At 47.7% G+C, this 21,976-nt stretch overlaps 1 protein-coding gene across 1 annotated transcript in view; it reads left to right on the top strand.

The window, feature by feature from the left end:
* The window catches only part of ARID1B (AT-rich interaction domain 1B), a 440,657-nt gene that overhangs the window by 414,165 nt on the left and 4,516 nt on the right, over positions 1-21,976 (top strand). The window contains exons 13-19 of the mRNA XM_044917512.1: positions 1,588-1,792; positions 7,096-7,234; positions 7,441-7,613; positions 13,999-14,149; positions 16,646-16,742; positions 18,432-19,215; positions 21,219-21,349. Coding sequence (XP_044773447.1) covers positions 1,588-1,792; positions 7,096-7,234; positions 7,441-7,613; positions 13,999-14,149; positions 16,646-16,742; positions 18,432-19,215; positions 21,219-21,349 — 1,680 coding nt within the window. The remainder of the gene's footprint in view (positions 1-1,587; positions 1,793-7,095; positions 7,235-7,440; positions 7,614-13,998; positions 14,150-16,645; positions 16,743-18,431; positions 19,216-21,218; positions 21,350-21,976) is intronic.

The following is a 21,976-nucleotide window of genomic DNA, read 5'->3' as shown; positions in this document are numbered from 1 at the left end:
GCTTTGCGGAAACGGGTGGTAAGTCATACAATGCAGACCAAGTGAGTGAGAGTTGGTCAGTGGAGGGAGAGCTCAAGATGCACACCTCTCCCCTGCACCTAGACCCCCCCAACCTTTCCCCTCTGCACCTAACCCCCTGGCATAGAATTTTAGAATCCTCGGGACACTATCACCCTCAAACAAGTATAGAGAGTGTCTGGACACCTTACTTAGACTCTGTCAACGGTGTGGGTTACCGTGTTGGGTCTGCAAGTAAGGCTCGTTGCTGGCCTAGCTAACAAGGGAGGTTTGATCATAGCTGTGATGCACAGCGGTGAGCCACTTGGCCACATTGTCGCTCATACCCCATCTCGATATCTGGCTGGTGGCCCTCAGATGCGGTCGGGGCAGGTACTTGCAGTCACATAGAGATCAGTGCAAAGCCTGGCTTTTCAGGGTGTCCAGGCAACAGCCTGCCCAGCCCTTCTAAAGCTACCCGCACGCCTGCTCGTTCGTTGCAGCCTGGCATTAAGTGCCAAAAGTGGAATTGGGCATTTCGTGAGCAACCTGAGCTTTGTTTATCATGCACCATTTAGTACTAAGTAAATGGACATAAAGAGCTTTGTGAGAAAGTTTGAATCCAAAAATGGAACATTTCATTAAAAAAAAAAACCCACTGTTCCCTTAACCCTTACTGTGCTACTTAGCACAAGGCGTACATACCTAAAGGCAAAATAGTCCCCAAGTATTTGCGGGTCTGCATGTTTCCTTCAGGCATTCATCCTTAGATAACTCTGGCCCAAGTGGGAATCAAAAGTTAATGCCTCACATCCTTTTGTAGCATTTCAGGCTTTCTCTCCCTTTTTTTCCCTCCTCACTTTGCGCTGCCTTCTCTGCAGCCTGAGTGTATGTGGGAACCCCGTGTCGTCCCCCGTGCAGTCCCCCGTGCCCTGCGCCTTTACCAGCTCACTGGGCCCGCCACGTGGCCAGCTGGTGGCCTGGCAGAGCCACCAAGGCTGATGGCTGGTGCGGGCTGCCCCCAGTGTCACCTCTGCCCAACACCCTAGGAATGCCGCCTGAGAGGAGGAATGCGGCTAGAATTACAGGCTTGTCTTTCTGGGAGCCTGTGGCTATTGGAAGGGAACACTGTTTTCCATATCAAGTCTCAAACACTTACATTGCAAAACAGTTATGTTATTGCTTTTTAAATTTGTTTTCAGATGCCTTTTGTTGTTGTTGTTGTTGTTAAGATGAGAGGTGGGATGGGGGGCCGCGGGAGCGTACATTTGCCCGGAGAAGAGGGCTGGCTCAGAGCCACAGCGGCCTGGAAGAGTGTGAGGCATTAGAAGGTGCACCAGGCAGAAGAATCTCGACGAGCAATGCTTTTTATGTAGCTATCAGCAGGTCCCGTAATGGTTTTATAACTGTAAATGCTGTCTGTGCACTACTGAGTGGGAGTAATGAGCATTAGTTAAGAGAGGCAAATGAAAAAAAAAAAAGTAAACCAAGACATTAAGTGCTTTTTTTGTCTCCTGGCTTTAAACAAGCCACTTTGCTGCAAACCAATGATCCTGCCTTTTTTTTTTTTTTTTTTTTTTTTTTTGCTAGGTCAATAAAAACAAGAAGTGGCGTGAGCTGGCAACCAACCTAAATGTTGGCACTTCAAGCAGCGCAGCGAGCTCCCTGAAAAAGCAGTATATTCAGTACCTGTTCGCCTTTGAGTGCAAGATAGAACGCGGGGAGGAGCCCCCGCCGGAAGTCTTTAGCACGGCGGAAACCAAGAAGCAGCCCAAGCTCCAGCCGCCCTCTCCTGGTAAGTGCGGGTACTGCAGTTGTCGGCGGGGAAAGGCAGGGGCCACCCGCAGCTGGGACACCACGAGTCCCTGCAGCCCCTCGGGGGTCCTGAGAAGGCCGCTGCCTAGGAAAGCAGACAGAACGCGGGATCTTTGAGGACAAGGGGTGTTTTGTATCGGACCCCCCGTTGGCAGTGCTTAAGGGAAGAGAGGATACAGTCCGGGCCTACATTGCAAAGGCACCATTCTTCTGCTTTACCTTCCTTGGTCGAGAGAGACTGGAATTCTGAGCTCTATGCCTCTATTCCTTCTGCAGGTATTTCAAAACACTCCGTCTAACTCCCCAGTAACCTGTGCAAACACTTTAGTGCTCCCAGAAGACGCCACCCTGCAGTGTAGCCACCACCTCCTACCACTTCTGCTTCTGTCGGGGACACTCTGAGCTGTGGGTCAGCAAAATGAAATCTGGACGCAGTTCTCAATGTCCCCTGCCCGGCAAGTCCTCGCTTGTAGGGAATCCAGCGAACCTGGCGTGGGAAAGGTCCACGCAGCCCTGGTTCTGAGACCCAGCAGTCAGTCAGCTCTGACCTAGAGGTCAGGAGTCTTAGGAACCCTACCTGGGAATAATGCGGTTCACCTGCATTCTCAGCAAAACCAAACTAATGAGACCTGCCTTCTCTCCGGTCTCTCCACTCAGCCGTTGGAGACCCTGCCACACTGTCAGCTCTCCCACTAACCTATGCTCTGCCCGTTAGCGTTGCAGATTCCTGGATCATTATATTTTGGTAAATACAGTATTCTTAGAGAGGAGGAAGTCTGCATCATCCCCAGTTCTGGGTGGTGACCTCACTCAAGTGAAATCCAGCTGTTTTCTCGCCTGGCCCCTTCCCAGTCCCTTCCCATCCCAAGTGATGGTCAGCACTTAGCCACGGTCCTATGTGCAAGACGGGACTGACCATTCCTGCCACTTCCCATCACACAGGCTTGTTCTGGGACCCAAGGCCGGCATTTCGTAGACACTTAGAGTGTGCCAGGCACCTTCCTAAGTGCTCTACCATTTAATCGTTATATCAGCCCTGTGATGCACATACTGTCTCAAAATCGTGCAGGCCATGAGAAAACTAACACATAAAATCCAAGTAACTGGCCCCAAATCTCATTGCCGGTGAGTGGCCTCCGGCTCGAGCATTATGCCTGGACCTACTGTCTTCCTCTGCCTGTATGTGAAACGGCCTTGTCACAAGGACGCCTTCTGCGCATAGAAGGAGGTGTCTGTGAGCCAAAAAGAGCTGTTTTCTCCTTGTTTCCTCCAGCTCCTTTCTGGAGGGCAACGCGAGTGTCTGCGGTCCCTAATCAAGAGGTCTCGCCTAAATACTTCGGAGGGCCAAGATGCACTTATAGGGGATGCACCGAGGTATATATTTAGACCTGTCAGTTCTAAACACAATTAGAAATCCTACCTCACCCCACCCTTAAGCATCCGAAGCCTTTGCAGTCACGGTATACCTTAAAAACTGGGAAATCTAATTTTAAAAGTCTCACAACATTACATTCAGTTCACAGAGTAAAACAAGCTACCTGTGAACAGCCCTGAAACTATTTTTCCAAAATAAAAACTCAGTGGGGTGTAGGGACCAAAGTGGCGAGGTCTGCAAAGATGTAAAGGTATATTTTATTTGCCAGGAAAAACCCATGTCACTGAATGGGCTGCACTTCTGTATGGAGAATAGCTCTCCCAGAGAGCATCAGCTTCAGTACAAGCAATCCCGCTGAGGCACAAACCCTTCAGAAAGTGTAGGGCCTGTTCTCTCAACAGTCAGCTCTTCCCTTTTCCCCCTTTTTTAAACTACCGTTTTTATGGCAACATTATCGTTTTAACTGCACAAAAGAGCTTGGGTTGCAGATGCACTTCTGACAATACATTCTTCTCAGTGGTCCACACGGTCCGAAGTCTGGGGGAACTGGAGGCAGGGAACGGAGGGCGTCCTGTAGCGAGCCTCCCGGTCAGGGCACGGCCCAGGCGGCCTCACGCCGAGCACACGGGGCTGGTGGGCTTGCTTCTCTGTTCTCCGCGCTGCTCAAGACGCCCTGCTCAGCCGGACAGAAGGACACGCAGACTGGTCAGTGGGGTAGTGAGGAACAACAGCTCCGTAACCAAAACCAGCCTTCTCCAGAACTAGCATTAAGGAAAATGAAATATATTTATTGTCCAAGGAGGAAAAAAAAAAAATTATTCTGAACCGTTTGCCCTGTTGGGGTCTCCTACACTACAAAATTTTTAAAAACGAATTTTCAGCCAAACTGTGTTCTTAGAAGTCCGTTTTCCCCATCAGAAGGCAATTATGGTGTATTTCTTAGCAGCCCATCCAGGCAAACTAAACGAAAAGACTCCTAGGAAACGTGCTGGACGGCTTTTGAAACGGCCCCTCTGAGGCAGCCTAAATCCCGGATCCCTTGGCCATATCAGCCTTGTGACTCATCCGTCCGTGCTCCGGTTTTGATTTGGCGTGGCTGGCGTGGGCTGAACGTCATTTCACCAGCCTCTGGGCGGTAGAACCCCTGAGCCCTTGGGGGCGCCACGATCGTCACCTGTCGCTGGCTGGGTGGTGCCCCTCGCCGGAGCTCCGGGCTACGGTCTTGCAGGGACTCGAGCAAGTCCATGAGAGAAAGTTCCCGAACGAAACGTGGGCAAGGCCTGGGGTACGGCTGCCTCTGGGAGGTGCCATGGGGATCTCATTGTAATAAGCCTGCATAACTTTGTGGAGTTCTAATGAACAGCTGCAGGAATCGCCTCCCCGAGTGGCCTGGGCCGCCTGGAAGCTGGGGGGCGGTGGGGGGTGGGGCTGGCGTGGGGGTGGGGGGCAAGGGAGCTCCGCATTCAATTAGTAAATCTGTAACCAAAAACCCATCCATCTTTGCTGGCAGGTGGCTGACTGCATTTCTATTATTAGCTGACAGGTGATGTCACAAAACCTGTCATGGAGCCAACTAGGGAATCCTCAGTGGAAGATAAATGAGAAAGGGGTTCAGGTTGTAAACAAAGGTGCCCTCTGGGTGACCTCTAGTCACAGTAGACTGGGACATATCAGCTATCCTTCCTTCTCCCTCTCCTCCTTCCCGCAACCCCAGCCAGAATTAGGGCACCAGGTTCGTGCTGTGTAAATTATCTTCCCAGCTAGGAGTCTGGCTGTACAGTCTGAAGTGTGTGAATGTACTTAACCTTCAATAACCTTTCCATTGTTTACTTTCGAGTATACATTTGTAGCTTCTGGCAAAAGGTAGGGAGATCCTACAGCGTGCGCCAGCCTCATCTATTAATGGAGCTTCAAGAGGTTGGGTTCATTTTTTTTTTTTTCCTGAAAGGAAAGGAAAAAACACTGGCAGAGGGAAGAATTTTTCTTTCTTTTTTTTTTTTATTAGCTGTCAATGTGAATACTTGTAAATAAGGGTCATTCTGAAATCACAGCCTGTGAACCATGTTTCCAGGGAAGCCGTACGGTCTGCCGTGTGGAGTGTGGTCTGTGATTTGGGAAGCATGTTATTTCTCCTGCCAGCTCTCTGGGGCAGACACAGCTGTAGGATTATCCTTCCACAGTTACAAAAGACGCCACTTTTTTCTTTTACTACAGTCTACTTATTTAATATGTATTTCCAGGGTTTCACCAAAATCTGATTTATAAGCAATGCATTACTAAGCTTTTCTTTTGCCATAGCTACATTAAAAAGATTATCTACTTTTCAAGTCAGTCTTCCCTGCACCTCCCAGAGATGCCCTGAGGCACTGTGGTCCCGGGGAACTCAGGGGACACCTTATACAGCCCTGGTGGCCCATGCTCAGGACTCACTCCCAAGCAGGCCAGGCCCGGGGGCCTGATCTCACCAGAGACCTGCTGTTCTGCTGAGGCTTTCTGAGTGGAAGTGCTAGACTCATTTCCATCTCAGACTCCCTCCCAGCGCGCTCTGTAATCTTCAGTGATTTGTTGAACCCCATTTCCTCGACAGTTAGATGTGGCTGATGGTAATTGTAGTGAGTCTTGGACACCTCCTAGGAAAGGGACTCCAGATAATAGCATATACAGTATTGTCACTTCCAGGCAGCCAGTGATTCCGCCATTCGTGACGGTTCTGAAAGCATTTATTGTAAACTGCATGAGGGCAGGAATTTTTGTCTTTTTTGTCAGTTTGGGCCACTGGTGCACTCAGGAGTAGAAAAAACAATATAGTAAGCCATATAGAAAGTATGTTATTTGTTCAATAAGTATTCGTTTAATTAACAAGTGAAGGCAATGTCTATTGGGCACCTAACATGCAAAGGTTGCTGATAAAGCAGGAACCCTTAAAACATTATGTTTTCCAATGAGATGAGTTTAAGTTTTGAAAAGATCTGCTCGGGGTGCCTGGGTGGCTCAGTCGTTAAGCGTCTGCCTTCGGCTCAGGTCATGATCCCAGGGTCCTGGGATCGAGCCCCGCATCGGGCTCCCTGCTCAGTGGGAAGCCTGCTTCTCCCTCTCCCACTCCCCCTGCTTGTGTTCCCTCTCTCGCTGTGTCTCTCTCTGTCAAATAAATAAATAAAATGTTTAAAAAAAAAAAAAAGATCTGCTCAATTCTGAGCTGTTATTATAGAGTAATTATAGTTAAAGCCAAATCTCAGGACTCTGATAATGACATTAAAGAACTCCAAAGAGCATGACTTCGGTTTTGTAATAACAAATCTGATTCCATAGCTCTAAAAATGGCTTTATTAATGACATAGCATAGACACGTCCAGACATTGAGGAGGCATTGAAGTGACATAAGGCTCATTACTAATTTGTATCATTGCGTTTCGACTTAAACATTTCTCATTGCCTAAGATCTGGTACTAATTTTTCTAATTTTTTCCCTAAAATAGCACAATAGTCCATCAAATCGGTATACCAAATTTTTCCTTACTCTCAGACATTTAGATTATCTCCATTATTAACAACACTGAAATAAACATTTTTCTGCTTAAAGCCTTCTTTTATATTAGATTATTTTCTTGAGATAAATGCCCAGGAAAGCAATCACCCAGTCAAGAGGTATAAATATGTTTTATGGCTCACAAATGAAGTATGTTGCCAAGTAGATTACTAAAAAAAAAAAAAAAAAATTACTAATTTTCACAATAAACAATATAAGAGCAACTAATTTTACTACATCGTTACCAGTAAGGGATATTGTCACTGTTTCTAATAAGATGGTGTCATGTTGTCTTTCTTTTTTTTTTGATAAGTAGGAAGGATGAGCTTACTTGATAACCTCTCGTTTTTTCCTTCTTTTCTTTTGGTACTACTACCGTCAGCTAACTCAGGATCCTTGCAAGGTCCACAGACCCCCCAGTCAACTGGCAGTAACTCGATGGCAGAGGTCCCAGGTGACCTGAAGCCCCCGACCCCAGCCTCCACCCCTCATGGACAGATGACCCCGATGCAAGGTGGAAGGTATGCGAAAGCATCTCCGTGAGCCCCACATCCGATTTGTGGAGAAGTGGTGTTCTGTCACGAGTTTTTAAATATTGATTACTACGTGTCATTTTTTTTTTTTGGATGATTTTCACATCAGTTTTCAAGTTAGGCTTTTTTCTGAACAAGCTTTTGGTGGCAACTCCTGCTACTTCATGGTGCTTTCCTTCTCCTCATCTCTTCAGAAGCGGTACAGTCAGCGTGCACGACCCATTCTCAGACGCCAGTGATTCATCATTCCCGAAACGGAACTCCATGACTCCGAGCGCCCCCTACCAGCAGGGCATGAGCATGCCCGACGTGATGGGAAGGATGCCCTATGAACCCAACAAGGACCCCTTTGGTGGAATGAGAAAAGGTAAGTGCAGAGGGACCTCTGCCCAGGCTTGGTGCAGAGGACATTCTTCTCCCTGCCGTCCCGCAACCAATTCACTTACCCATTCGAGACATAGTTGAGTCCCAACTCCTCAACCTACTAAATTTCTGGCCTTGGGGGAAGCCTCAGTTTCCTCATCTAGAAACTGGGGTAACAATAGGACCTGCCTAAAGGGTGTGATGAGGCTTAGTTGAGTTAGTGCACAAAAAGCCCATTGGAGAATGACTAACACACGCATGCGCAGGCATGCTCGTGGTGCTCCCTGGCCTCACAGGTGATGTCCTGTGGGACGGGCTGGGCGAGGGCCAGGTGCGGGGTGGTGTGTTGATAAATCAGACAGAGTTCCTGCTGGGGTTGACAGTGTCTTGGGGAACAAACAAATATATAATTAAATATGGTGGTTGATGGAAGAAAGGACCTGATGGAAGAGAAACAAAAAGGAAGAAAGGACACAAAGTGCAGGGATATAGGGTGGGGGTCGTGGGAGGGAAGGACATCCCCCTGAGAAAGGGTGGTCGGGAGGGGAGGGCTTTGAGGAGATGTCGGTTATCCGCGGAGACCTGAGGAATGAGGAGTCAGTCAGAGAAGAGCAGGGAGTGGGGGGAGGCTTGAGGTAGGAGAGGGGTTGGCATGTTTGAGGAGGTAGAAGGCATCTGGGGCACAGTGAGCCGGGGGGGGCAGGCCAAGCGCACGGAAGCCATCGGGACCACTGGGGCCAGAACCTTTCAGGCTTCATGGGCGTGTGGATGAGTTTGGACCCTAGCTGAAAGATGTTCCGCAGGAAGTGACACGACTGGGTTTTTGTTAAAAAATAAAAACCTGGTGGGGCGCCTGGGTGGCTCAGCCAGTTAAGCATCTGCCTTCAGCTCAGGTCATTATCTCAGGGTCCCGGGATCGAGCCCTGCATCGGGCTCCCTGCTCAGCGGGGAGCCTGCTTCTCCCTCTGCCCACCACCCACCCAATCATGCTCTCTCTAGCTCTCTCTCTTTCAAATAAATAAAATCGTATAAATAAATAAACAAGTGGCAACTGTGGCAAATGTGTTGGAGGGACCCCTGTGAGAGCCCAGGGGAGAAATGACAGGGTGGAGTCAGATCCCAGCAGCGAAGAGAGAGAAGTGGACGTGCTCGCTGTGGTTGGTGAAAGAACAGGCCGCACGGCTGGAGTGAACGTGGGGGTCACGGGACGAAGCAAGTGATAGGGACCAAGAGGGTGACGTTACTACCTTGGAGATGCACGACTGGGAAGTAGAGGCTCACTGTTCGAGCCTGCACTGGGGACAGGAGGGAGAGGAAGGAGAGAGGGAAAGCCCAAGGTGACTGAGGTGGTAGGTGGTGGAGCGTGTCTGTCTGAAGCCAGGCAGAGCGTTGGAATTAGGAATCATTTTAGAGAACTAAGCAGAGAAGTGGGATGGAGAACTGTGGGGTGGATGGGATCGCCGAGAACGTGGGAGAGTTCTGACCGACGTTAGCAAACACCCAGCGGGGGTGTTTCCCTTTATGCTGCTCAGTCCCTGGCGTTCGCTTGGCACTGAGAACAGAGCATCTAAGCCTCCGCCCTTTGAGCGCCTCCCGAGGCACACAGACTCCAAGTGCTCTTTGGCACTCTTCCAAATGCAGCCGGGCCGTGAAATTGAGGCATGATGTGAATATCATTGAAAAAAATACCGAAAAGTAGTGAATACTATTTTTACGGAAGTACTTCTTCCGGCATCCCTTAAACAATAGTACTTCTGTTCGATTTAGATATTCAGGGTATGCAAATTTCTTGATATCTTGTCTTAAGTGGAGAGAAACATAAAGCCCAAAGCCGTGTTTTCACAACTATTATGGACCAGTGAAAAATAAAAATGAATAATTTCAAATTTATAAGTATTAGGCATGTATCATTTAATTAACAAATGAGATTATGTTTAATATCTATTTCTTATGTAACATTTCAGATACCTGTTATACCACATAAGAGAATCTATAATTTTTCCTTTCAAAACATTTCAGAGTTGCTTATTCCAAGTAAATATTCTGCAGAACATGCAATAAATCCCTAAGCTCAGAAATTCACAAGCCTTGTACGTGTTGGAGGTAGCTATTTTTCTTCGTGGTATGAGATAGTAGAAAGAACATTCTGTTACTGCTGATGGTGGTTGTATCACATTTTTAGACTCTGAAAATTTGACAATAACAAGGGAAAAATAACTAGTAGTGTTTGGAATCCGGCTTCCAAAGTTAGGTGAACCATTCCAGTATCCTGCCTATATGCTATATTGGACATAGGGGGTTACATTGCTTTTGTTTCTGTATGTCTACGGTTTTTCTTACTCTGAAAATAAATGGGGGGGTGATTGTGGATCACCTTGTTAGACACTCACTATCTATATAATGTGTTTGCATCCACCGTGTAAATGATACAGTGGCTCAGAGGGAAGGCCCTTCTCACGTTTCCCCGGGATATTGCAGCTCACCTGCTACCTCACAGTGCTGGTGTATTTAGCACCAAATTAAAGCAGATAAGCAGAAAACCCACAGAAAACAGGTTTTTGTATAGCCCTGTCCCTGTTATAATAAAGGTTTACCTTCCTCGGTTCACATTATTCTGTGCGTGAACTTGGAGTGCTCTGACTCGTCATGTAACGACCAGCATCGGGGGCAGCCGTGCTTTGTTGCTGCTCCTGGACTCTCGTGTGGTGATGGGGGCCGTGCCAGACAGGCCGTGCCTGTCTGAGCCTCCGTGGCCGGAGCAGCCTTGGCCCCAGCCGCCTGCCTGCCCCACCAGCTCCCTGAACGTGTTACTGACTGACCGGCCCATTACTTGCTTACAAGTGAACAACAAGTGAATATTTACATACTGTATATCTAAACAGTATATTTTAAATATCCATTAGTATCTGTACACATAATCCTATTTTTTTATTTTGAGAGGGAGAGGAAAGGGGGGAGTTGGGGGAGGGGGAGAGAGAGGATCCCAAGCAGGCTTCCACGCCCAGCGCAGAGCCCGACTCGGGGCTCAATCCCATGACCCTGAGATTGTGACCTGAGCCGAAACCAAGAGTCAGACGCTTAACCGACTGAGCCACCCAGAGTCCCCCACCTACTTTTTCTTCATCTGAGAGAGAGACAGAGAGAGCACAGCACGAGGGAGGGCCAGAGGAAGAAGCAGACTCCCCACTGAGCGGGGAGCCCAACGCGGGACTCAGTCATGACCCGAGCCGAAGGCAGACGCTTAACCGACTGAGCCACCCAGGCGCCCCTGCCTTTTCTTTTTAATGCTCTAGTACTGAAGGGGTTGTTTCATAATATTTTGCTGTTATAAAAAATGATGCAGGGGCGCCTGGGTGGCTCAGTCGTTAAGCGTCTGCCTTCGGCTCAGGTCATGGTCCCAGGGTCCTGGGATCGAGCCCCTCATCGGGCTCCCTGCTCGGCGGGGAGCCTGCTTCTCCCTCTCCCACTCCCCCTGCTTGTGTTCCCTCTCTCGCTGTGTCTCTCTCTGTCAAATAAATAAATAAAATCTTCAAAAAAAAAAATGATGCCGTGATTATTGACTGATGTAGCTGTTTTTTTCACACCTGTAATTGTGTTTCTGTGAAATAGATTCCTAAAGGAATAACTAAATCAAGGGATCTGAACTTTTATTTTAGTTTACTGAGTGTCTTTTACTACCTAACGAACTGCCACCCGAAGTGGCTTTCAACACCAGCGTTTGGTTGCATCTCACAGTTCCCTGATGGGCGGGGTGGTTCTTCGTGGCATGTGTTGTGTCAGCTTGGGACATGAGGCGCCTGCTGTCATCAGGGAGCCTGATGGGGAACTCTGCTGGAGCTGGTATGTCCCTTGAAGGGTTGGTGTCATCCGGAGGCTCTGTTGGGAACTCATCAGGAGCTGTCGCTTGGGGGCCTCCTCCAGGGGCCGTCCCACGGAACTTCCAGGGTGCCTCATGACATGGTGGGTGGGTTACCAGAAGGAGCACTTCAGGAGGACGCCCCAGTTGCCAGCACATAGAACCCTCTGCGGCATCGCATTTGCCGGTGCCCCATGGGTCAACGCTGGTCACATGACCACGCCAAAACGCACTGTGGGAGGGGACCTCATAGGCTGTCAGTACTCTTGGGGGTCATCAGAATATAGCACTCCCGTAACAGGTATCAACAAAAGTTAGGCCAATGTAGTACTCTTCACATGAGCATGTCAGAGTGTGTGGACCCTCACTCCCCCACCAGGAATGACCATTATCGGTCCTTTTAATATTTGCCCATCGGATTAGGGGAGGAGGAAGTCTCATAACTGTTTTAACTTGGATTTCTTTAATTATTAGTGAAGTCACACATCTTTTCATATATTGATTAGCCACTTATTTTTCTTTTTCTCTGTATGTCCATTTATTTGCCCATTTTCTTAATCTGATGGTCTTTTTTTCTTACTGACTTTATAAGAATTTTTTTGTGTATCAAGGAATTAAGCTATTTAACTTTAATTATCCCCCTTAATGTCTGTCTACCTCTGTTTTTACATTTATAAAATGGAAAGTAACATCAGAACTTAATCTGCCGCCTGTTGACTTGAGCTTAAATAAAATAAAGTGTGGGAAAGCTCAGTGCATCCCACCGGCGCTAGACTTAATTATCTGCACTTTTCTTCCAGCCCAGCAAATTCTATCAGCTCACCCAAGTCTAACCAGCTTTTGCTTCGTGTAACATAAAAGTAACCTTCCTAGGATGAAGAAAGGTAGTAGTACTGTATATCAATTAAGATTTGCATTAAAATGTTTAATTTGCCTACAGGCTAGTTTCTGGGCTTGACCCAATTTCCTTCAGGCTCTGAGCTGATGCTAATTTGCATATTTGACCTAATTGCCACTCTACGCCCTGATAGAAATACTTGTATTTCATCCATTCTTGAGTTATTCTTAATTCCCTAGTGGGTTTCTTTATCCTGATTTTGCAGTGAGTCAGTAGATGGGTATTCATGTTAAGTTTTCTTACTTTTTTCCACTAGAACGGAAGGCAACTAGCTTTATTCATACAGTTGACCCTTGAACAACATGGGTTTAAACCGCACAGGGCCACTTATACACAGATTTTTTTTTTTTTCAATAAATAGATGTACAGTACTATAAGTGTATTTTCTCTTACGATTTTCTTAACATTTTCTTTAGCTTTACTGTAAGAATACTGTTTATATGATACATGTACAAAATTTGTAGGGTTTTTTTTAAGATTTTATTTATTTGAGAGAGAGAGGGAGAGCACGAGCAGGGAGAGCGAGAGGGAGAAGCAGGCTCTCTGCTGAGCAGGGAGCCCGATGTGGGACTCGATCCCAGGACCCTGGGACCACAACCTGAGCCGAAGGCAGATGCTTAACTGACAAGCCACCCAGGTGCTCCTTTATTGTGTTATTTGTGTACATTATCAGTAAGGCTTCTGGGCAGCAGTCGCCTGTGAGTAGTTAGGTTTTGGGGGAGTCCAAAGTTACACGTGGATTTTCACCTTTGAGGGGGTCAGCGCCTCTAAGCCCTGTGTGAAGGGCCACCTGTACGTGCATTTCATCTCTTCTTCACACCCAGTGCAGGAGGCGGCATGACCAACCTTATTTCATAGATAAGGAATGAAACTCAGAAGTTTGGTAACCCCCCCCAAGAAAGGGCCTGTGTTTGTTTCCTACATTACTTCATAACAAATTACCGCGACCTCAGCTGCCCAGAACAACATCCATGTAGGATCCCGCATTCCTGTGGGCTCTCGGCTCGGGGCCCCCCACGGCAGACATCAGGGTGTCGGCCAGGACTCTGCTTATCTGCAGATAAGCAACCTCGTTGAGGTTGTTGGCAGATTTGGGTCCTTGCAGTTGTAGGACTGAGGTCTTGTCTTGAGGACTGTCGTCTGGGGGCCTTCACAGTCCTAGGGGCTGCCCCCCTTCCTAACATGTGGCCCTCTCCACTGCGTGATGGAAGGTTCTTCGAGGCCAGCAGGAGAGTGTCTCTGACCGCTAGACACAGATTTAAGGGACGCACTTGGATAATCTCCCTTTTAGTTGACTGTCAGTCAGCTGATTGGTAACTTTAGTTACATCTGTGAAATCCCTTTAGCCATATAATGTATGTAATCATGGGAGCAACACCTCACCATGTTGGTGGGTTCTACTTATCCTCAAGGGAGGGGCTCCTATGAGGCTGTACATGGGGTAAGGGATAAGGATCTTGAGGTCCATCTTGACTCCAGACCTTACACTCTTTGGCTTGTTTTGTTGTCAGCCATACTAAGAATAAGATAAATGTCTGCCGTATTAAGGATAACAGAAACGACTGGAAAGGGCTGTTTGGGCCCCTTGGCTTTTGCAAATGCCTCATTTTCTCTCTCTCCTTTAAAATGTTGCAGTGCCTGGAAGTAGTGAGCCCTTTATGACTCAAGGGCAGATGCCCACGAGCAGTATGCAGGACATGTATAACCAGAGTCCCTCTGCAGCGATGTCCAGTCTGGGCATGGGGCAGCGGCAGCAGTTTCCCTACGGAGCCAGCTACGATCGAAGGTGAGCGTTTTCTAAGATGACCATGAGGTTTACCAGAACCTCTCCCCGCACACACATTTCCGAGCCTGGTAGCTGCTGACAATGCACACTACCTGCTCTCCTGCTGGACTTAGTAAGGGTGGGGTCGGGGGCCTGCCTCCATCGAGGACCACAGCAACAGCAGGAGGAGAAGGACCCCTGAGAGCTGGAGACCCCAAGCCACGGTGGCCCTGCCAGCACCGGGCTGCCCCCCGACACAGCCACTGTCCCCACACCTCCAGCTGCCTTGCGCGGCTCCACAGACTCAGTCTTGCGGCCCCACCCAGCCCCCTTCCCGCCTGCATCTCTTCCTTAGGGAAGTGTTCGCACACCGGGGGCCACGCTGGGCTTCCCACAGCCCCGGGTGACAGGGAGCTCTGGGAAGGTCTTCCCTCCCAGCGTTGGTTCTTCAGGTCTTTCCGTTCTTCCCTGCGAACGTCTTAAACAGAGAGAATACTTTGCTCTTTGAATAACATCTTTGAGGAAAGCCCCAGCAGTCTTGTTTCCAGATGGTTCTTCTCAGGATGGCATCTGGGCATCGAATAGCAAGTTGGGTTTCGGTGCTCATGCAGATTATTTTTACTGAGGCAGAAGGACGGTCCTTGAAATGTCTCTTAGAGGTTAACAGAAAACCGGCTCACGGTAGACTTCTTTCTGTGAAGAAGGCCCCTTACTTACCCCTGCCCCCGACTTAAATACAGACCCTGAAAGCACCTTCCCCTGGCTGGTATGTTCTTTGCCTCCTTAATACACAAGTGCTCAGAAGCAAAGTCTTTAACGTAATATCTGTGATTTTTAAAGAAAATGGAGGCACATTAGAAGGCTCTGGTTCTAACTGTAGCCACAGCCCCAGGCTCGGGGTAGGGATGGCCTCGGCTCCGTTCCTTCAGGATCCGGTGTGGTGGTGTTCCTCAGAGACTCCCTCCATCACTGCTGCTCCCACAGACCACGTGCTGGCCGTGGACAGGGGCGAATCGTGACAGTCATGAGGAGGTTTCCGCTGGTGTGACACAAAGGCGAAGAAAGTTTGAAAGTCACTGTTTTCTTACCAGAGAAGCTTTCTTTCTGGCATTTTCCATGCACCTGCTTCTTCAGACACAGAACCATCACAAGCTTAACGTGTTTTGGTTCTTTCTAGACTTAAGAATTTAGATTTCTCATTCTTACCCTGGCTGTGGTGTGGTGAACGTTTATTAGTGATGTCTGCATGAATCAGTTTCCCATCATGTTTAGTGTACTGGATTAGGGATTTTATTTCGATTTGTTTTTGAGGATCCAGAAGAAGCTTTCTTTTTTTCTTTTTCCTTTTTTTTTTTTTTTTTGCTGATGAGATTGGAAGAACACTTCTCCTGGAACATATATTCTTAACGGAGCCCAGGCAAATGTACTGTTCTGTTTCTCCTAGAAGACTTTCTAGAACTAGTTTAAGTCATTTTTGGCTCTACCACGTTAGGGTTTACCTTATGCTTCCTGAAAAGTGTTACTTGTTTAGCTTAAATTTTACCTGCATCAGTTATTATTTCTTTCCTCCTAACGTAAGCTTTTTCTAGCTATTAATGCCCTTAGCACACGCTTCCTCTGTATCTGTTTTACCTGTGATGTTCTCAAAATCCATTTGTTTTCTTTCTTAGTCTCTTTCCTTGACCAGTTTAGGAATATATTCAGTGCAAGTATCCTCTTTCTTACAGGATTCAATTAGTATACTAACAAAACCAGTTTATCCCTTTAAACTTCAAATCTATTGCTCTTTTACACATGCTGTTTTTATGGTATTTATAGCTTCTCAATGTAATGGGAGTTGAAAAATAAATATTATACATTCCCATTTTCAGATTTAATAGGAGCACATTTAAATCAGCCCTGTCACTCTTTTAAGTCCCCTCTGTTATTCTTTTCTGTGGCCTTTTAGGGTCATGGGGCTTCAAAATTTTGAGTAGTTATATTTTTACAATTAATAGCTAACTCAGTATCATTTGGATTAATTGTGGAGTATACTTTTAAAAAATTGAACATTTTGTATTCATAATGAGAAAATAAGTAGAGACATTTTCCATGATTATAGGTCTATGCTCTGGTACTCCTGGAAGTCCTTCTTTGATTCTTAGATTGTTTTTCTTGTCTCTGGCTCTCGTTAATACCTCCCGTCATGGGGTTGCATGACGCTCGCTGCCCGGGTCCGCGTCGGTGGGTGGGGCAGAGACTCTGCCCAGAGGTACAGGGGTGCCAGCCTATCTGGCCGGGGCTCCTCGCACACCTTCCAGCCAGGAGATTGGCAGCATTCCCAAAATGGGTGTTGCCATCCCTGTGGCTAAAAGTTAAAGTGCTGTTTCTGCTCGGCGTGCCTCTCTTTGAAAGTGTGTGCAGTGAAGGAAAGACAAGACCACTAAGGGATGCGCGATTTCCAGAAATGAACTGTTGGTTTCTCTCTTGGCCTGACGTCCTTTGACAATGAAGTGTTCTTTGAATGCCTCACTCTAGGCATGAACCTTACGGGCAGCAGTACCCAGGCCAAGGCCCTGCCTCAGGACAGCCGCCATATGGAGGACACCAGCCCGGCCTGTATCCACAGCAGCCGGTGAGTCGGCGAGCGGGCATGCATCTCTGAGCTTTCTGTTTAAAACCCCAACTTGTGTTACTTCTGCAGAGTTTTAGGAAGTATAAGAAAAATGAGTAGCATTTATTGAACAATCAGGATCCGTTTGCTTATGCTAGAAAATATTATTAGGATTTTGAAGTCAGCAAATTTTTAAAAAGCTCTGGATAGATGGTATCCTGAAACAAAGGTCACATGTTGTAGGAAGTAGAGGACGTTCAGCCTTGTCAAGAAGAATCAGCCCGAGTAAAGAATATTTTAAACACGTGTCTGTTGTGTGTATTGTCCTATCAAATGCCATTTTCGAATAGAAATTTGTCAGTATTTTAAAGATGTGTGGATAAAAATAACTTAAAATATTAAATACCAAGATGAAATTTAATCAGCTTTTTAAAACTGAGATATTAATGACCAAGTATTTTGCCCACATAGGATGAGTGGGTGCTGGTTGACGCAACCGTAGATCCTGAATTGTGTAGGATAACCTTGCAGTAGCCCCTAGTGCTTCAGAGAATTGCACGTCATGCTGTGGCTGTTCAGACACAGGAGTTTGCTATTTCTTTCTTTTTTTTATTCTTAAAGGTTTTATTTATTTGAGAGAGAGAGTGCACACACGTGCGAGCGGGGCCGTGGGGGGTGGGGCAAAGGGAGAAGGAGAAGGAGGAAGCAGACTCCCCTCTGAGTGGGGAGCCCGATGCGGGCTCAATCCCACAATCCCAAGATCACGACCTGAGCCAAAACCAAAGAGTCAGACGCTCAACCGACTGAGCCACCCAGGCGCCCCAAGAATTTGCTATTTCTAAACAACTTTTCAGGTTTAAGACCTCTGGTAGCATAGAGGGGGTTTTAAACATTTAATTTTCCTGGAGCATGTATGTGCAGTAAATTGTATTATTAAACCAGCTGATCTTAAGCAATTTCCAAGTAAGGTGAAAGAACACTAATTATCACATCAGCATCTTTCTCACATCAGGAGGATCCCACCCTGGTCGAGTGCTGGTCCCCGGGGTGTCCCCAGGAGGGGAGCCTGATACACAGGAACACGGGCCCTGCTGTCAGAGGCTGGGGCCTGTGGGGCTTTCAGGGGAGACTCTGAGCTGCACTGCTGGAAGTCGGGGTGGGGGCCAGAGACCGTAGGGTGTCGGGGCAGCAGGTTCAGTCTGAGGAGCCGGATGCTATGTGGAGACATTCCTGCAAAGGTAGGCCTAAGGAATCCCTTGACTGCAGGAGCCTTGCAGGCTGGCCCTCAGGAAGCTCCGTCCGTGCCAGGGCGAGCTCTCGTCCTCCCTGCTGAGGCCGTCTTCATGTAACCCCAGGCCCCCGTCCGGCAGTGCCCGTGTGGGGGGTCTCCAGAGCTGTGCCCCTGTATTGCAGCCCTGGGAAAGACCAAGGGAGGAGGTACCAGGAAAAAGAGAGGAAGCCTTTCTTTCCCCAGAGAAAATGCCAAGCACATGCAGACAGCCTTCGGAAACCCTCTTCGGAGTACGTGACGCAGCTTTGTATAATCCCGAGATAGAGGGCATCAGTTGTTAGTCCTTAGTTGTTACAGGAGCTTCCCATATTCATTTTGAAATGAACCTTCTACCAGGTAATAACCGTTTTGCATAATTTAAGTGTGTGATTATACCTGTAAAAGTACATCAGTATGATTTGTCTTGATATGCGTTTCAGAATTACAAACGCCATATGGACGGCATGTACGGGCCTCCAGCCAAACGCCACGAGGGAGACATGTACAGCATACAGTACGGCAACCAGCAGCAAGACGTGTATAACCAGTATGGGGGCTCTTACTCCGGACCGGACAGGAGGCCCGTCCAGGGGCAGTACCCGTATCCCTACAACAGGGAGCGGATGCAGGGCCCGGGGCAGGTACAGCCGCATGGGATCCCGCCTCAGATGATGGGCGGCCCGATGCAGTCGTCCTCCAGCGAAGGGCCTCAGCAGAGCATGTGGGCGGCTCGCAACGATATGCCTTACCCCTACCAGAACAGGCAAGGCCCGGGCGGCCCCGCCCAGGCACCTCCTTACCCCGGCATGAACCGCACGGATGATATGATGGTACCTGATCAAAGGATCAATCACGAGAGCCAGTGGCCTTCTCACGTCAGCCAACGTCAGCCTTATATGTCCTCTCCTGCCTCCATGCAGCCCATCACGCGCCCGCCTCAGTCATCCTACCAGACGCCACCATCGCTGCCAAATCACATCTCCAGAGCCCCCAGCCCTGCCTCCTTCCAGCGCTCCCTGGAGAGCCGCATGTCTCCCAGCAAGTCTCCCTTTCTGCCCTCCCTGAAGATGCAGAAGGTCCTGCCCACCGTCCCCACGGCCCAGGTCACAGGGCCGCCCCCCCAGCCGCCCCCCATCAGAAGGGAGATTACCTTTCCTCCTGGCTCCGTCGAGGCCTCACAGCCAGTTTTGAAACAAAGGCGAAAGATTACCTCAAAAGATATCGGTAAGCATTGCGGGCCTTGGCCTGAAATGAATCCCAGTTGTGATCGAGAATTTTAATTTTAGTTTAGATTTAGCTCCTGTTAATCTCCAAGGGATGAAATTCTTAGGACGGCAAACTATCAAGACATGTTTTTGTACAGGAGCAGCAGCTGAAAGCTGCTGATCTGAGTTAAGAAACAGTGCCAGAGAGGAGCGTGAGTTTACAAGGGTATTTTTACACGTGAGTGTTATTTGTGTGAGAGAGTAGAGCTCCAAGTGAGAGACCAGGGGATCCTCAGTGACCATGTTTTATACTACAGTTTGAGCTGGAAGATTGGGCCGCAACCAAGCGCTTGATTTCTGCAGTGGTGAGCCTCACGGCTGAGAGGCTACTGAAATGCTCGGGTGGCCTGAGAAGATTTGAAGGCGAGCCACTCTGTAATTTGGGGAACCCCAGACAGACAGTGAGCTTTCCTGGGAAAAAGTAGAAGCCTGCGTATAGTGTGTAGATAAATATATAATATAGTATACAGAATTTGATATGATGTGGTGTGTAGGTAGCGCTGGTAGATATGGGCCAAGGAACGATTTCAGTTGGATGCCGATGTTGTTTGCTCATTCTGTTTGGGATGTTCTGAATACTAATCCCAGATCTGGACTATCTAGGAGTACACACAGTTTTTGTGCATTATTTTTGAAGTACTTTTAATATAGCAAAGGAAATTATAGACCTTGGTTTTATAAGAAACAGTCTTTTCAAAAACCTTGAAATCACTTGACTTGAAATCATTAAGAGTGACTAGAAAATCAAAGATACTAAAGATTTTTTTCAGCCACTGGAATTAAGGACATATTCGGGCAGAGCAGGGGAGAGAAGTAAGGCCTTACAGAGAGGGACGCTGGAGACAAGAAGGAGATACAGACAGACACTGAGCACCGTTTTATATGTGGAAATATATATGTACAAATATGCACATGTGTTTGTGTGTTTATGTATATGTGTGTGCATATGTTTGAATAAATAAACGTATTTAAATTTTTTATGAAATTTCTCTGCGCGTCTTAGATCAGCATTTCTCATCAGCCTGGGGAAATTTATGTTCCCTTATTTGAGAAAGAAAGTTCGCTTTTTCTGTTACCAAAGTATTGTATGCCTCTTAGAAAATACGGAAAGCAGATGAAATTACAATAGAGGTGGAAACCCACGCCCCCCCAGAGCGTGCGATTGCTGCTGGTGTCTGGTGCGGGCTGTTTCTCTGCTGAGTTCTGATGGCTTGGGCCCACTCCTGCCTTGTGCTTCTGCCGGTTTCCTGAGACGGAAATCTCAGACGGAAATCTCCTAGCCCCATCTTATGGCAAATCTTGCAAATGTTTTATCTAATCCTTGTGTCTTCTTCAGTAACGGGAAGGGGGAAAAGAAAAGTGCAGCCCTTCTGTTTCCCATCCCAGGCTCAGACCAAGCTGTTGAAAAATCTGAACCTTCAAAGTGCTAGTAATTGTCAACAGCATGTTCTGAGGGCAGGAGCTCAGACAGAAGAGGACAGCAAGGGAATATCAAGACTGTCTACCCCAGAATGCGCTGCTTGGGAATTACATTTTGCCTGTATTCTGCCACCCTGAGACATTTGTGAATGGAGTGGGCAAGAGAAGACAAATACCATTTTTTGGTTTGACTCAATTATTAACACTCTGCTGCATCATTACAGAGTCTGTTAGGGGCTAAAGGAAACCAATTGGAGCTGAGAAAGGGCCCTTGGGCTCAGCCACCACCACCCCAAGAAGCACTTTTGGCTCATGTTTAACCAACAAAGCCAAAGGATCTTAAATAACAAAAGTTTCTTAGGAAGCTGTGCCCTCCATTTAGAATCTGGAAATGATCACGTTTAACCATGCCTCAGGACATTTGTTTGAAATCAGTATTTAACTCAACACTCGACTTCTTTCTTCTTACTCTTTTGTTATCTTCTGCCCTTTCGTGCATAGAGTTAATATTAACTATACCCTTGTTCTTTCTCCTGGTTTTAGTTACTCCTGAGGCCTGGCGTGTGATGATGTCCCTTAAGTCAGGTCTTCTGGCTGAAAGTACTTGGGCTCTGGACACTATTAACATTCTCCTGTATGATGACAGCACTGTCGCTACCTTCAGTCTCTCGCAGGTAAGCCGGCACCCATCCAGCCAAGCGCCCAGGTTGCAGAAGAAAGCTCGGGAGTGCACAGTGCGCGGGTGCCAGGGGTGAGGCGCACCCCACCGGATGTGGCTGCCCTTCTTGTTGTTAGGGACGGAGCGCTGTCTGAGGATTTAGTCGGGAGTAATGACTCATTTCAGGCTCTAGTATAAATATACACGTACTTCTGTTTCTCACGAGAAAACCGTCCCCTGTGTGTGCGCGCGCGTGTGCACCGGATAATAAAAGTAGGTTGTTGTTTAGAATGAAAGTCAGCAGCCGGTGGGAGGTGACCGAAATGTCGCGTGAGGCTGGGACCGTAGTCAGTGTTGGGTATGCAGGAGCTTGCGATGGGACATACCCTACTTTCCAGGGAGACCGAACCTCTTTCTTTTAATTAGAAAGAAATGTTATGGAAAATGTACAGTAGAGAGAGTGGTAGAGAGAACAGTTTAATGAACCGCCGTATCCCCATCATTCGGCTGAGATCGTTGTGAACTCATGGCCAGACTTTTTCCTGGTCTGTTTCCTTCATTGCTGCCTCTCTCCACCTTATTTTGAGGCAGTCATTGAAAAGCCTGCTACTTTTAATAAGCTTAAAGCGCTCTGCTTTGTTCA

Source organism: Neomonachus schauinslandi, chromosome 8, assembly GCF_002201575.2.
Source record: "Neomonachus schauinslandi chromosome 8, ASM220157v2, whole genome shotgun sequence".
Classification (NCBI taxonomy): domain Eukaryota; kingdom Metazoa; phylum Chordata; class Mammalia; order Carnivora; family Phocidae; genus Neomonachus; species Neomonachus schauinslandi.
Note: the sequence above shows the minus strand (reverse complement) of the source record. Positions and strands in the feature narration are given on the sequence as shown.